At 38.0% G+C, this 17,726-nt stretch overlaps 1 protein-coding gene across 1 annotated transcript in view; it reads left to right on the top strand.

The window, feature by feature from the left end:
- The window catches only part of BEGAIN (brain enriched guanylate kinase associated), a 150,231-nt gene that overhangs the window by 74,920 nt on the left and 57,585 nt on the right, over positions 1-17,726 (top strand). The window contains exons 3-4 of the mRNA XM_017729088.1: positions 553-642; positions 14,716-14,877. Of these exons, the coding sequence (XP_017584577.1) occupies positions 553-642; positions 14,716-14,877 (252 nt within the window). The remainder of the gene's footprint in view (positions 1-552; positions 643-14,715; positions 14,878-17,726) is intronic.

The raw sequence follows: 17,726 nt of genomic DNA, 5'->3' as shown, positions 1-17,726 counted from the left end.
AGTTTAGATTGCTTCTCTTTGTGCTTTTCTTTACCAGCAAACATTTTGCAGCTACTGTTCTGCTGCTGGTAGATGAGCACAGAACCTGATATGTGGGACTTGAACCTCAGCCCAGATTCAATTAACACTGTTAAACATGTTCTCACTATGGTGCTCAGAAGGCATTTTGATGACCCTCTTTCAATGAAGCATAAATTTGTTTAAGCTGATGTTTTTACAATGCAAAAATATAAGGGCTTGATTCACAAACCTTAAGACCAAATGCTTCTCCAGTAAAATAAATGGAGTAGCACCCATTTAGAGCTGTCACAAGGTCAATTGTAAATGCTTTTTCTGACCTACAACAGTCACACAAGAAAATTTCTAAATGTGTGTGCTGTAGCATCACTCTGTTTTGTAGTTTTAATACTGCTTTAAAGTAAGATATCCTGAATAATAATTAGTACCAAATTATGCCATAGCCTTCTAATATGCAGCAAATCTAGCTAGGTTATCACTCGTATGTCTTATGAGCCACACCTAGCCATGGTTTATCCTCTATTCATGCTACAGGGTACGAAATTCCTGGGTGCCAACATGCCTATGGCAACCTAGAATTCTCCAGGGCAGGCTCGCAAAATCTTCACCTACTCTCTGGGACAGGTAACTAATAAGTGATGTTTTGTGCAGTTATGCTTTCTTTCTAACTTTCTGATGTCCTTAAAAATGTTTCATTTCTTCGTGTCAGTCTGTGGTCTCTCATTGTTCAGTGCCACTGTGTTTTCTGGACTAGGGGAGTAACAGCAGATCTGTTTGTTATACTACTCTAGATGCTTGCCTCAGCCAAGCCTGTAATAATTGTTAGTAACATGCATAAAAACTGAAAGTTGTTTTAGAAGCTGCAAAATCCACAGCTGCCTACTACCAATTAATCCCTTTTCTGATGAAGTAGTTTGACAATACAGGCACATTGCATTTCACTGTTGATACCACAGTTATCTGGGCAGTTCACCCACCTTCCTTAATTGCTGGTATGTATATATATTCTTTCCTTTATCAGGTTTACATTAATTTTGGGTCTCCTGAATGAAGGATTTTCTCAATGCTATAGGTACAGAATACTGAAAGGATGGGGGAGTTATGACTGATCCTGGTTTATATTTCTATGCAGCATGTAGCATAAGTTTAAGTAATGACTCAGTTTTCCATATTTTTCTTAAATTCTCTTCTACTTTTCTCCTGAATGCACTGTTTTTTCTTTTTTGCTTGACTTTATTCCAAGTGGCAGGTATGTAGAAGAAATGTCATTCACTAATCCTATCCTTGCAGTGACATATGAAATATTGTAATATATTTCAAACTAAGAAAGTAATTAGGTTAAAAAATAAAGACAGACTAAGCTTCAGATTGGTTCTTGCAGTATATTGATTTTCTCTGAATAATGTGTGAGAATTTTCATCTTAAGTGTGCTGCTAGTGTAAGGAAGACGTAAGTGAGATTCTTTTTGGTAATTTTTCCCATGGTCTACACTCTGTGGAGTAAAAAAACTCAGCAATCTTGGAAAAGTGGTTTGAATTTCTGCTTTTCAATCCCCTGGGATTCTGCAGATACACTCTACTCTTACCTGGAGCTTGATGCAAAAATAGCTTTGCTCTACTGCTTGTTCTTGCTAAAATCAAGAGATGATCAGTGAAGTGAAACATAATCCAGGCATATAAAACTCTTTTACAAAATGTTTGACCCTAATTCCAACTTGGTTAAATATTTGGAAATCCTTTAAAATCAGAACAAATTCATACATCCACAGTGTAATCACTGAGTTTGGTCTTGCATTCTGTTTTTAAATGGATGTCCACATGGAAGTTCTGAGTCTTGGGATGATACTTAGTCATCTTTTTGTAGAGCTCACTAAAAAAATATCTTTTTTTCCTACCACCACTGTCTACTTGTAGTTGTTATTTGCAAAATAAAAAAAAAAGATTGCTCTTGTAGAGGACAATACCACAGTTTATCGCCATGTATACTACAACTTAAAATGCACAAATCCAGGATTTTAGCTCAGGCTATTTAGCCATTTCATATGGCTAAATATGAAATATTTATATAAATAAACAGCCATTGAAAGATAATTTTCATTTTCCTGCCTGCTTTTTGGAAAGCTCACAAGGATCTAAATTTTTAGAGAAATTTTTGTATTTCCTGAAAGCCAGCTTGTTTCTTTCCTGTTGATTAACTCTGATCTTGACCACACTGTTTCAACCTATCTAGGCTGTAAAAATATATCTGGAAACTTGCTTTCCAGTTATATTGAAAAATACCACCTCACTGAAGGAACTAATAAAAAACCCCAAACATTTGTTTGGTAAAATGAAAGATAGTGAGTATGGCAAAATGAGGATAGGTTCTATTTTATCCAGCCTGATGCACCTTAACCTTTAAAATCTAATGCGAAAGCAGTAATAGTATCAGCAAGAGAGTTAAAGTAAAAACATAAGTTTTGATTCACCCAGAATGCGGAAGTGGTTTAGTTATAAGATGCCAAAAAACCCCCAAAATATATGGCCTGTGTTTATGTAATCCACATCTCAAGGCACAAGAGGAATTTTTGGGAAAGTCTGGAGTAATGAATCTGCTTCCTCACTCTGTACAGTTCTCTGGGGTGCTATGTCCACAGGGGAGGTGGAATCAGAGCGCTCCTGGGTCTCGTCTGAAGGAGCACATTGTGCACTGCTTTTCACATGAGTAGCGTGAGCAGCTTTTCAGATGAACACCTGCTGCCTGATTTGGTTCCTCCACATTTGCAGAGAGCTCCTTCATTTGCTGGCTCACTCCAAAAATTACCCAAGAGCCAGTGTCAAGGTGCGGGACTAGCAACAAGCATCTGGAGGAATGCAGTCCTGTTCCCTCTCCTTTCCCATACAGCCACAAAAGAGGTGACAAAACAGAATCTTACACTGAAAAGCCAGTGCAGCCAGGGGAGCAGGATAAAATACTGAACTAATAAATTATGACATTCAGCTGGGAGGAAGGCTGTGTGAGATGATGGCACAACATGCTGAGCAGTGGGGAACTTGCTAGAGGTGAACTCATTTATACTCTTGCAGAGTAGAAGACTTCTCAGTTAACAAGTCCCAAAATAGTGTGCTGCAGTGTATAAAACAAGGTAGGGCTTGAAATAATTAGCCACAGATGACAGATGGCAACTCCTTTCTCTTTTTTTCCTTCCTTTCTTTTGCTGTAATATCAAATTGATCAAAGAGCTGAGGATCGTTTGTTATTGTAGGAAAACTAAAAATATCTTGAAATATTCAGGCAAAATAAGTTCATTCAGGTATGAGCCAGTAGCTCTCATTGTTCCTGTTCAACAGCTTATACATGAGTCTATGTGTAGTAATAGTTTACCTCAGAATCTGAATTACATGTGCACAGCTGAGAATTTGGGTGTGTCCAGGCTTAGGAGTATTATTTAATCAAATTATTAAATCAAATTATTAATTCATTTAATTTAATTGTTTGCTTGTGTTAACAAACCAGTGATCTACTCTGCTGCCAGAAAGCCTTCCCAAAAGTGTCCGGAGCTCTCCTCTCTGGCATGTCACTTAAGCAATGTCATACAGCTGTGTGTGAGGGGAAACAAATGCTAAAGAACAGAGACTGCAGTGGAACTGATTGCACTGATGACCACTGAAGGTGTCTGAACGGTCAAGAAAGAGCAGCATTACCTCCTGTGCTCTTTAGGGGTAATATGGGCACTTTTTTAAAGGCAAGCGCCTATGGATTCAAGACAGGAGCTTCTGTCTTGTATGACTTCTGTCACAAAAGAGGATCAGGATGCAACTGTAACGGATATAGTTAAAAGGAAAATTCAGTAATTTCCTCAAATAATGTAATATATAGTGCTTGTAATGGAAGAAAAACAATAGCATCTGCAGTTCCTCCCCTACCAGCAGTCCCATAGTAATTCTGTCTGACTGGTTCTAGAGCCAAAAGAGCATATTTAATTTTTTCAGCAGTTTAGCATAACCTTTCTGATGGAAAGTGTTAAGCCAACCCACCTAAATGAGTTCCTTGAGCCACACAAAGATGAATTTCAAATCAGAGGAAAGAGAAAAGGATTGGGAAAGGAAGAAAATAGAAAGGAATGAAATAGTTAAGGTGAGAATCTTAACCTAACCTCTGTCCGTTAACCTATGTCTGGATGTTTTATACCAAATAAAACAGGAACAAAATTCTATCCCTACTGCTAAAGCACATTTCTCTAGTATTCCCCTACCACACTTCCAACCTCAGTCCTTTAATAGAAAGAATAAGATCAATTTCAGATTGCTTCTGGGAAGTGGGCTTCACCCATTCTCATTACATTCCTATTACAAATAAACTGCACAATTCAGGAGGAACCACACTTCTGTTCCAGCACAGCTTGATCCAGATGAATCAGGGAAATAAACAGACAAAAACAAAAGTGAGAAAGGTTTAATAACACAATTAAAATATAACTTTATAAGCTTGTGAGCTGATGTGGCAGGCTGCTTTCAGTAATTTCCAGAGGGAGTGCTTATCCGTGACTACAAACCAAAGCAATCTAGGAGCTGGCCACTCAAAGCTGTAAGGAGAGCTACTGCGACTCAAGGCAGCCTGCTTAATCACCTGGAGAGCTCTCTTTAGCTTTCTAATCACATATTGAAGTCTACTTCTAATTTTGCTTCCTCAATTTTTCAATACCTTACTATTTTTTTCCCCTTTCTTATCACCTCTCAGTAGTCTGGATTCCCTAGCGAGATGCAGTGCAGACGGGTAGGATTCTGACAGACATTAAAAAGCAGACAACAACTGTCCAACAACTTCAAAAAAGTTTCTGTCTGAGGCACTTCCCCCCCCCCATGGCCTGTGTTACATCAAGACGTATTTGTTGCAGTCTTTGCTGCTGGTTTTGCTATCCTTTCGAACCCTGCAACTTTACACTGTAACTCACCATTTCTGCTAGTCAAATATTTTATGAAAACTTATCAGCTTCTGGGAAGCCAGGAAGTAGTGGCTTTTACAGAGGTGAATCTTCTTCCAGAGTCATGTGAAGAGCAGAGTCTGGGCAGCAAGCAGTGAAGATCCCTTAATCCCTAGGAAGGGTCAGGGTCATTATGACTCTGCTCTCTTGGACGAATGCTGTCTGAAGTTTGTCATGCCAGAAGTTACCTCCCTTCTCTCCCAGTTTCACCAGCTGATTCATTTCAGATATGTTCCAAGCACTAGGCAGCATTTAGACAATGCAGACAAAATGAAGTAGGGCATGAACACAAACAGAGTCCTTCATTATGGAAAAAAAATTAAACGTGCTTCCTACCTCTAGAGAATGAGCCAGAAAGCATATATTCTTCCTGGAATCATAGGCTGGTTTTCTTCTTTTGGAACCATATTTTTCAGCTCTCCATCCCTTCATTTTCTAGCAATAAAGAGAAACAAATTGAACAGGAACAGTGCTTATTCAAACTTCTGTAGGATCACTTACTGAGCCTAAAGGTTTGCATTTAACCCACCAAGAGTCTACCTGCCAGAACTGAAAACAATTAGTTGCCACTTTAAGGAGAGCCTAAAAGAGGCACTAGGAGGCAGCTTGGAAGAAGGCAGAGATTGCAGTAACAACTTCTGCTGCTTCCAATGTTTCCCTCTGCTTTAGTCACCTTTGAATTTGGGCACAAGACTCCTGCTCTTTCACTGTGCACTGCATTCATTTCTCACATACTCATGTATTTCACCTCAGAAGGGTCTCATAAGCAAAAATAGTCATCTCATTAATAGGAGACAGAAACACATTTGGAAGATTCCAGTTCCAAATCAAGTTAGCAGAAGTATTAAATCAATCCTCAGAGAGCTGGCTCAGCCCTTCAGTCTCTGCTCAGCCCTGCACCGAGCGCGGGCTGGGGTTCCCAGTGACAGTGCACATCCTGGTTTGTAAGTCCACGTCCTTCCTTCTCCATGAGCTGCTCTGTAGCCTTGCTTAGTGCTCTGCACAATAACACACTCCCTGGTCACAGGTCTGGATTCTCACAGTTCATTTTCATTTGCCCTTTTGTATTTTTCAGTACACTGGAGGAATCAAAATTGTCTGCTGAAGAAACTTCATTTAAAATAATCAAAACACCTCTAGTGTCTATTTTTGAAAGCTGTAATTTTATTCATGGTATTTATATTCAATCCATTCAGAGCCTTAGGTTATGGATAGCACCTTTAAATAAAGGAAAACCTGTATGGCTTTATTATGAGCTTATTTTAAATACCGTGTCACATTTCACTGAAAATAATGGCATTCATTTAAGACAACTCAGTGCTGACAGATGGTCCTTTAAGGGTTTTTTGCATGTCAACACGTAACTGAATTTTCGTATCTTAATCACCTCATATTATTGTTAATACTGAATGCTCTTGTTGGATAGATGTGTCTGTGGGATTCTGATATTCGTTATAGAAGTCACCCTTCTGCAATGAAAGACTGCCAGGTCATTATAACCAAAACATAATTCAGTTTTATTTTTAAGAGAAAAAAACCTCTTTTCTACCTCTTATGAACAAGGCTAGTACAGTTCAGACACATTTACCATATGATATATCTTGTCAGGTCTGAATTTTTAATTGTGTGAATTATGAAAGACTGAGGTACTCACATCCAAAGTAAAGAAAAGCTACCTTCCAAAATCCAGTGATATATCTGTTTTAAAGTAGCTATATCAAATCTACAGGTGCCTCGAACAGACTTTCATGCTAAGGATCTATAATACCTTAGCCTAGTTATCATACCTATGACAATAAATGCTACTGTATCATGTTATAAGAAGAGAGGTTAGATCATTCCTGACAAAAAAATGATGTGTTTTAAAACCACTGAAATAGCTCAGAGTTCAGAGAGAGAATGTCCAAAATCAGGTAAGCTAAAGCAAAAATAATGCAGGCCTGGAACAGAGAGAAAAAAAATCCTTATTGTACTCTAGAACTAACTCAATTATCGAAAACATTCTCAATATCAAAACAAGCATAATGTGAAAAATTCCTGGGCAATATACAAAACAAAGTTAATACTGTGCCTTGAGCTACAGAGAACTAAATTCTGAGCCTGTTAACTCTTGAATGCTGGAATACTAATGCACAACACAAAAATGAAAGAAATTCAGCAAAGAAAAAGTTTTGGCAGGATTGTTAAAAGCAGCCAATATCAATACTAAAATAAAAATAATAAATAAATAAATAAAATAAATAAATAAATAATAAATAAATAAATAAAATAATAAGCACTTGGCATTCCAACTGCTAAACATCTCTTTCTTTTCCCCACCTCCCTTCCAAATGACTCTCTAATTTTTCTGATAAAGGATCCCTCTTCTCTGGTTTAAATTCTGCCAGAATGCCTGGAACCTAAGAAAAGGACTCTGTTACTTGTGTTACGGGTCCATCAGTCATTTGGAAACTATCTGAGCTCCAGATTTGGATCACCCACACATTTGTTCTGAAACATATATATAGGCCTTCCTTCTCATAATCCAAACTCAGCTTCAAGTTGTTTATTTTGAAAAGAAGTACTTCAAAGAAAATTCAAATGGTTTAATACTTGCAATAAACTCCTCCAAAAGCTATCTGTCTAAATATGTTTATATATATATATATCTACAGGAAAGAGAGATCTGCATACAATTTGACAGGCAAACTGTTCATACTCCAAAGTTTCAAATATTTAACAAACTTCTTCAAAAGTAATGGAGAAATTTGGTGGATGTGCTGTAATGGAAAAAAAATCCTGACAGACCTTGGTAAAAATTTGAAATAAAAAATAGGTAAGCTGAACAAACTCTGTGTGAACCTGAATTTATAGGAAAATGCCTATTGTAGAACATGGATACAAATTTGCCGAAGCAAATTTCTTTAAGTACAAATGAAGCTGCTGAATAAAGAGTGCAAGGGAATTGGGATTTGCGGACTTGACTCTGGGTCTGAGCTGCAGCATGTAATCTTTCTCCCCAATAAAATTTTAATTTCAAGTCTGTAGTTGGATTCTCAGGCTCTGGATCTTGACTTTGTATTTTTATCCCATCCCCCTCCTAATCAGATAAAGCAAGAGCAAGGTTAGACACAAAAACTGCAGACAAGGAAATTTTGGCATTAACCTTTTGAAACAGTGACCCTGAGCACATAACACATAATCAAAACTTGATTAACATAGAAATCCAATTAAATTGGATTCATTAAAAATCTTTCATTAATCTAGAAAGCACTTGTGTTGGACCTCATTTCTCAACAACTACAGCTTGGAAAAAATGTTGTTGAGGGGTCAGATTCAATGTCACAACTGTCATCTCAAAGCTATGCTTTCTAAGATGGGGTTTGGGTGTCTTTCTTGCAACATGTCCACTTTGGGCAGCCTCCAGACCCATTCCAGAGTGGAATAAAATGTCTCATGTAATCCAGACCACCAGAAGTGGATCATCAAGAGCTGCTGGAGCCAAAATTCCTTGGTAGTCTCAAGATCAAGTTGGCAATGCAGTCCAGCTCCATTGAGTAGTAACACAGAAGCACTGAGGACTTGCTGGCATCTCTGCCAGCTGTGAACAACCCCAGAGATTTCTGTCCCCAACTTCTGCTCCCTGGGGTGTGAGCTACAGGTCAGGAAGGTGTCTCCCAGAGTCTTGCCTCTTGCCTGGCTGATGATCTTCATCTCTGTGATCCAAAAATCAGAAACAAAACCAGGGGTGTGGATGGCTGCATTCCTTGAGCTAAAGAACCCATCTGTTGCAGAGATCCACAGCAGACTTACAGTGTTGGGAAAGTGCTTCCAGGAAAGCAAGGGCACAAAGCTGCCCCAGCCCCTATGGCTGCCTGCCATGTCTGTCATCAGTGGTTAAAGCTGGGTTGCCATGACTGGGTGCACATGTTCTCCCTTGGCCTTTCCCGGAGACCCTCTCCTGATCTTTATACTCTTTCACAGAAAGCACCCCTACAGGGTTGACTGTTATTGACCTTTCCCTAGATAAAACCCCACAGGGCAAAAGAAGAAAACTTTTTTTTTTTTAAATTCTGTTCAGAATATATTTTTAAACTTTTCCTCAGCACTCCCAAATTCCTGATCCTATGAAGTTTTATTTTAGAATGTGACACATCGCAGACATGAAGCAGATCTGATAAACATTTTAAAAGCATTTAGTGGTTCATTTTTGTGGACCCCCACGCCATCTAAGCAAACAAGAAAGGCAATACTATTACCTCATCTCATACACACAGAACTGAGTCAGGAAGAGGGGGAGTTATCTGATGAGATGTGATTGTCTACGTCTCAGATACTTGTCTAGATTCCCTTTGTAATTAACGGAAATGGGTACTTCCAGATTTGCGTCAACTCATCTAAAAGTAGGCTTCCAAAATAGGTCAGATTAATTTCATCCTGATAGTGCCTGCTCTTGACTAAGAACAGGAGCCAGAGCTGACCAGCAGTAGGCAAGCTCAGTCTTGCCTTAACTCTCTTGAGTGATACAGCCAGGTTCAAAACAGAGAACCAAACCCCAGTCCAGATTAGTTCCTTCTTACACGTTCTTTCTTTTGAGACAGGCTTTTTCCCCCAAAATGCTATTAGTTGTACTTAGGATTTCACAGCTACATTAAAATGTTCACTATATAAGAACCTTTGATATGGGTATTTTTCAGTATATTTGGCATGGGCATCTATCTTGCCTTTGTTTTGCATTCCTTTCACTGCTAATTTTCCTCCTAATACCATTAATCATTTTTTTTCCACTCACTTCAGAAGCAGTGTGAAGGAATGTAATCAGTCCTTTCAGGGAGAATTTCCCTGGTTCAAAAAAAATGGTTTTGCTCTGGCTTTAGACAACATTGCAGAATCATCTAAAACCAGAGCCCTGGGGTGGCAGGCAGACATGAAAGTGCTGCCGAAGCAGTTTGACCAGTGAGGTGGAGATATGTAGTTGCTGGAATACTCCACTGATGGGGCAGACCCATAGACATCAACTCTCATGGAGTAAAGGCTCAGGGAGCACCTGAACCTACCCTTTTTGTTGGCCACCTGAGGGTAGAAGGCTCTAGAAATCCTCTAGCCTCCAGGCAGCTGAACATCCCCAGCTTTGCATGCCAGCACTCCTTTGTCATAAGCCCATCTGCCAGGCAGATGAGCTGGCAGAAGATCAGACAGGTACAATGAAAACCTGCTTGTTTTCCAGCACACCTTCCGCAGAATAGGCCCTTATCTTGTGGCATCTCAGCTTTGTCTGAAATCCAGTGGGAATGTGTTCACCTGGAGCTTCTCCAGCCAGCACTACAGATTAACCCTGACCAACAGCTGCAGGCTGAGATAATGTTTGTGGGCACAAATTTCTGTGCAAATACATGTTTCATCTATTTTATACTTTTTTTGCGTATAAACAGAGCTAATCAGTGAAAATACTACTTTGGAAAGTTTAAAGACCAATTTTTAATAACCTTTAAAGTAGCTTCCCTTGAGAGGTTTTCTTTCACCAGTCTAAATATTTAATATTGTATTCACTGTCCTTGTTGTTAGAGAAATATTTTAATGAAGCAAAGTGGGTAATGACCTGCAAACCACTGATTGTCACAGGAGCAGTACATTAGAGATCATTAAAAGAAATAGACAACCACTTATGCTAAAGGTGGAATAATCTACAGGATTTTTGAGCCTGCCCTGTAATTCCATACTCCTTGAAGCTGTCAGAATTTTAGGAAGACCATAGGATCTGTATTTTCTAAGACATAGCATTATCAGATTGCTAAGACATAACACTATCAGAATTTTATTTGCAAATAAGTCCTCTCATTTCTCCAGGCTGTACTTTTTCCCATGTATTTATTTTCTTAGTTTTACATATATATAAAACTAAAGAACCATGAGGATCAACACCCATAGAACATAAATTATGAATCAAAATACAGTGATTTACCAGCATTAAAAAAACCTGTGCAATGAACTTTTCTAATTAACTGGTATGTGACAAGCAGAAAAAAAGTTCAGCTAATTTATGGAGTTGGTTGGTTTGTAGAAAAGGGAACATGCTAAATGGTTGACTTTGTGACTCCATATTTTGACTTTTTATCTTTTCCCTCTTTTCAACTCTAGTTAAATTACCACTATCAAATTTACAGTGATAAAGAGCAAAATTTATCCCTCCTCGTGAAAGCCTCAGATTAGTAGAACAAAAAACACAGCAAAGCATAAGGAATGAGAATCCAAGCATGTCATTATGTGATGACATGGGAAGATAATGGTTAGGGGAAGGTTTTCAGAAAAAGAACATCTGTTTCTTGAGATATGAAAAAAACCCCAAACAACAAAGCAAACAAACAAAAATCTCATTAAATACCTTAGATTAGCACAAAACAAAAATTGAGGCTCTGATCCTGTTATTAGAGATGCAGAATTTGATATATTGCATCCTCTTCTTCTTTCTGCTGTGTCACTCGCTTTGCCTTTGCTTTTTAGATGCTTGTTCATATAGAACCAATATCAAGAGAAAACAACAGGGTTTACCTCCAACCAATAATGTATCTAGATAAGGCTCAAATCACGCAGAAATAAAAGCCATCTTGGGAATCCTGGGAAATCTGCTCTCAGTGTTAGAGCTATCAGTACCCTTTCAATGGTTGCAGTCTAAGATTTGGGAAAATTTCCCAATTGTGCCATTCATGAGCGTAAGATTCATTGTGCCATTGCTTAAAGTTAGCTGTCTTTCCAGACTTGCTTGACTCAAGACAGATATTAAAGCAGATGATTTAACACTTTCCCAGCTGTGGTCTTTTCTCTCTCTCTTTCTTTTTTCTTCTTCCACAAAAGTGACTATAAGATTTTGCCATTCAGCATATTCTTGTCAGAACATAATTTCTTTCCTTCTAAAAGTTTTGCCTTTCCATCTAATAACTTGTGTTTTAGTACGGACTCACTGTCATGCATCTACTATTGTATCTTAAATAATCCCATCATAAATCAGGGATTATTTCCTATTTAAAAATTATATGTCCTCTTGAAAACAATTAGCTGTTTTAACATGTATCAGGTGAATCAAAGTACACAGTGAGGAGGGGTTCTCCTAGGGTTGGGAGAGTTTAAAAATGTCACCCCATCTTTCCAGCTTGGGTGGAAATGAATAAAACTTTTTCAGAATTATGGTTTGCTGGTTGGGAATAACTTTGATCTTTGAAGCTGCCTGAGTTTTGCCTTAATCAGTGGAGTTTTTCTTTTTTTGAACAAAGTTACAGCTATGGTTTACTACCCAAAACATCACATGGAAGAGTCCATGTGTGTAGACTTTCAGTAAAGCTCATTAGAATAGTCTTTATTTTAATGGATTGAATAATCTCATTCTGAAAGCAAAGAATTCAAGAATACAAATACTTCAAAGTGAACTTCAAGGGAAAAAGTGAGCTGGAAGTTTATGCTTCTAGTACAAGCTTCAGCCTGCCAAAACCTACAAAACTGTCGAGATCTGAATCTAAAAACACATTTCGGCATCTCAGACCAGCACTGCCTTCCACCTCAGGATCAAGCTTTACACAGAACTCAGATTTTTAACCCCAAGTTTCCCCACATAGACATGTCTAGGCACACAGGTCTATGCAGAAGCAACTTCATTTGAGGAGTCAGGAGTTTTGCTCCTGCTTATTCTTCTCACAACTGAGACCCAAAGCAAGAAGTACCTACATGAGGAAGCAGAAAACAAAGTTATTGGAGGTGATTAACTTTCCCCGTTTTCTTCTTTTATTAAGCAGTCTCCAGCTGTTATTAACTTAAACACTCCTGGCATTACCATTATATTTGTACCCCAATAGCTCCTCTTCCTCCCAAAGGTTATGCTCCCTGTGTCCAAAACTTCCCAGTGAAGCAGGATGCTCTAGCCTTCCTTGATCTGGCTTAACTTGCATTAACTGCACTTGCCCAGCAGCCTCAGCCTGGGCATTTTTATTCAAAATCATAGCTGGAGGACCTACTGTCTACTTTTCGTGCAAATCCTAGTGATTAGATTTTTAGAGCAGCAGAAAACTTGAGATCATATCTCTTTTCACTCTAAACAATTTTGACACTGTAACTGCCACTTCACAGAAGAAAATCCAAGTTGCCATGCTACAGGAAGGAAAACTGACCACTCTTCTTTCCCAAGATAAGCAGATGAGTAGCAAGAACAGGCCAGAAGCAGAGCAAGTGAAAGGCGGTATGATGTGGTAACATCATCAATGAGGACATGTAGAAATGAGCAGCATGGGTTCTCAGTTCCCTAGATAACTTCAGAGTTTAATTCACAAAGTGAAATATAAAAATTAAATGGTTATATTAAGTGGAGCTGCATTAAATATCTGAATTAGAATATATTATTTTAAGAGAATATAACTACAAGTGGTAATCTAAGTATAGCTGTAACCACGCAATACATGCAATTGAAATAGAGCACTGTTGACAAAACCTTAGGCTGTTTCCTAGCTCAAAGCTGCATGGATCAAGCAAGCAGCAATTGTAAGGCTTTTGCATTAACTTACTGAGCTCCTACCATAGCTTGAAGAGGAGAAGCCAGTCACGCTGTAGACAGCTCAGATAAGTGTTCCTTGAAGATCGACATGTTGTTCCCACCTCTCTTGTCTAATTAAAGATCCAAAATATTATTCTACTGCAGCTGATGGCGGTACTCACTTGACATCAAAGGGAATCAAGATCTGCCATTCATTTATGAAGAACTATTTTTACCATAGGATTAAAAAAAACCAAAACAATTCACAATGCATCCTGTGGTAGCACTTTGTGTCTAGGTGATGGCAGATCCCAGTTCCATAGTGCCTCAGGGGTCCCACCTGGAGCCAAGTGATCAGCTCCATACTGAGGTTGCTGTATCTGAACCAAGTTACATTCATCTCCAGAGATCCAGCTCTGGCAGGAATCCCATCCTGCTGTTCAACTGGCAAAAATGTGAGAAGACTGAGAAGCTTACAAACTAAATAGACAAGGATACAAAAGTCTCCATTGTGCAGATAAGAATTGAGGCGCATGCAGAGTGGGTCACCTGAGTCTCCTGCTTTGTTTTGTTTACGACCATAAGTGAAGATGCTTTACAATAAGTTCTTTAGTGAAAAAAACTGTGAAAAATTAGGGGTTACACTTGGGTCTGGAAAGTCTTGGCTCCCAAATAAGTGGGGGAAAAAGGGAAAGATCTACAACCTTACAGTTGTGATATTATTAATTGATTACCATTCTCCAAACGAGATGCTGAACAATAAGATCTCTAGCATCTCTGTGGCAGTGATTGGGGTGGAAATGGAATCAAACAAGACAAAAGTTTCTTCCTCCACAGAATTTTAATTTGGATTTTAGGTAAGGAAATATTTTTGGTAGTTTATTTAGAGTTGCTGCTCTATAGAGACCTGCTACTTCAGTCATAGTATGGTAAGATAAATCTAAATGGAAGTCCTATGTGAAACCAAACACTAGAGCGTGTTTTGTATTTTAATGAAGATTCTTTCACAACATATTCCATTCTGGATAATGAGATAGTAGCAATAAATGCACCAGAAAGGACAGATGGAAGATAGTCAGCTGTCTGAATCAGAAGATTTTCAAAGTGCAGTAAACAGATTATTAAGCACACTTTTCTGGCTTGAGGCCAAGCTATACTCTAGGGAACTAGTCAAAGAGTGGATCATGAAAAGCTTTTTGGGAGCAGCTAAATTCTACAGCTGTGGTCTTTGTTTTTCTAGTACTTTGCAAGAACAGAAGGGGGAATTACGAAAGCGCCTATCGTACACTACCCATAAGCTGGAAATGCTTGAAACGGAGTTTGATTCTACACGTCAGTATCTTGAAATAGAATTGAGACGTGCTCAGGAGGAACTTGAAAAAGTAACTGAAAAACTGAGAAGGTTAGTAATGAACTTTTTGAAATAAACAGAGTTATTAGAATTTTAAAAGTGGCTGTATTAAAGACATATGTTAAGTAAAAACAAATATAGTCACAAACGTGTAATTTATTATTTATTGATTACACATCGTGTTTCATATTTAATATATAGATTTCATTTACCTGAGTATATATTACATGCCACATGCAGTTATTTATCTGTGATATGTAAAATGTCTCTGTACCAAAAGCAAATATGTTAATAGAAATACACCTATATATGTGCATATATGGCATTATTTATGTATAAACACACATGTGGGGTAGTGTCGCATGGCATTACACATACAAAGGTTAAAAACACACTACATATATATATATTATTTATACTCTAGATATACAGATAAATCTTTTTTAAATGACTTTGCTCATTTTCTTTGTTTAGACTTCTTTGCATTCATACAAGAGAATAGAATTTGGGTCTCCATCACTCAAAGCTGAGACTATGTTCAATTCAAATAATATTAAGGCATTTTGCATTATAGTATAGCAAATAATTTCCTTTTTAGCCTCAAGCAGAATGGGATGATGGTGAAAAGCTATTATTTAAAACTGTTGTAGCTGTGGTACCTTGCTGTTGCAAATCAGGGACCTAGGTAGTGCTAATGATAGATTATGTTAAGCAAGCAGTCCTGACATTAATGGCACTGATGAAAATGGTCTGTGGACTTAGCCTAAAATTTATCATTGATTCTTAATATCCATTTTTTCATTTGTTTTCAAAACTTCTGAAACTAGAATTATCCACTTATGCAGGAATGTATTTGCATGTCTTGTGAGACTTTCCTAAACTGATATCTTAATGGAACTATTTGGTTAATTCATTGGATGACTCAAAACTAAATTCAGAATAAATCATTCCAGGGCAATACCTAAGGAAATATTTTTCATTCCTTGCAGAAGGCAAAAGCCAAACCAAAACAATGTCAAAAACCACCAATAAACAGAGTCAACCAAACCATTTTATGCAAATTTCAAACAGAATGAGTCTGTAAGATCTCAATTTAGGAAACATTCTAGTGTGGTCTTATAACTTAAATGCTTCTCTAACTGGGGATGTTTCTCAAAACGAAACTAAAATATGCAGGTGTTGTGGTGAGTTTGAAATCTACACACATCTATCAAGAGCAATCTGGAGGTTCTCTATATAGTTTTCTTGTCAACAATATTTTTCCTATCTTTTCACTTAGAGCAGAGTCACTGAAAGTAACTTCATTCTTGATGTAGTTTCGCTTCAATACATTCCAGGACAGGGAACACTGGTACTCTTTTCTCTTGAAGCATGAATTTGTGCAGCTGCCATAAAGCAGCAGAGGGGCTGACCATCCCACTCTTGTTAAAACAGAGGGGCTTCCTAGTCAGTAGAAAGCCTCTTATCAATTTCACTGGGCATTAATGAGTCAAGCACCCTTTGAAACTCAGGCCAGGGTCTCACAGCCAAGTCTAGAACTCATACTAGAACATTACATTAGCAGAACTGACTTTCCAATATTCTAATGGAACATTGTACCATATTACAAAGAAAACTTATATTAAAAATTATGTTTCAGGCAGGTGATTACTCCCCTGAAGACATATCATAATGGAAGCCAAAAATGTTTTACGAGGTGAGCTTTAAAAATGTTTCTATTGAGAATAGCAAGGCATCCTGCAAGTTGAACATCTAGATTTGTCAACCTGGAGAAGGGTAATGTCTGAAAAAAACCTGTCATCCAAAAGCATGTCAGCACATGTCACAGAAGAAAATCAATGTGAGGAAAACAAAGTATAATTAGTTTCAATTATGTGCCTCTTCCTTTATTCACTGCACAGGGAGAGAAATTCAACCCCTCATAAATAAATAGGCCCTGTGTAGCAAGATCCCACTTGTACACTGGAGAACATTTCTGTTATTAAATTTCTGTTTCTGTAAAGTGTAAATTTTTTTCCAAGAGGCTGAATGAATACCTTTTCTAATCCTTTCTGAAAGTCTTTGTCTTAATTTACCCAGAATTGCCTGTGTTGTTGCTAGGCCTCCCTACTTTTACCCAAGAGAAGAAGTCATTTTTGTGTCTCAAGGGTCAAGTTTTCAAACTCTCTACAAACATTTAGAGATGGCTTCTTTCTTTTTTCTCAGTGGGAGAACAGTGCTGACTAGATTTGAAAATAATGACTGTAAAGCATATGTTCAGCTTTGAAAAGTGACTGAAGAGATAGGGGATTTCATATACCTCAGAGTGGTCCCTTATCTGACATGGTCAGCATAGCTTTTATAAGTTGAAATCTAAAAAAATATCAAAAACCAAGCTTGGAACCACATCTGGACTCCAAAGTTCATGCTGGGTTTTTTCCTTGAGGCTCTACCCTGGGTAACAACTTGGCGAGGTCCCCATCCTATCCTTTAACAGAAAGTTATTTTAAGACATGAGAAGTAAACCCATACAAGGCTGTATTTAGCACTGAGATTAGCCCACACAGATAATTGTTTCACCAAAAGCAAGGCATTTCACAGACTGAAGGGGTGTTCTGAACAGGAGTCCGGGAGGAAAAACTATTGTTTTCATAAGGATGTTGGTATAACTTGTGATAACAGAGAGAGAAAAGTTTTTTGAAGAAGTTACTCTTTCAAGAGTCACTTTTCAAAGCTAACTGCACTCTAGGAGAAATTCTCTTCTTTAAAGAAAGTCAGCCCAAGACTAAGTTTTACTTTAGATTTATTTCATGGCCTTAAGAGGGCTTGAGATTGAGTGGAAGCAGAGAAATAGAGGCTTTTGCAGACTTCCTCTTCAGTGATCTGCAGTCTTAGGGAGGAGTGTGTTGTCTGGTGTGTTG

Source organism: Corvus brachyrhynchos, unplaced genomic scaffold, assembly GCF_000691975.1.
Source record: "Corvus brachyrhynchos isolate BGI_N302 unplaced genomic scaffold, ASM69197v1 scaffold1, whole genome shotgun sequence".
NCBI classification, from domain to species: Eukaryota; Metazoa; Chordata; class Aves; order Passeriformes; family Corvidae; genus Corvus; species Corvus brachyrhynchos.
The sequence above is the reverse complement of the archived record's forward strand: the minus strand, read 5'-3'. Positions and strand labels throughout refer to the sequence as shown.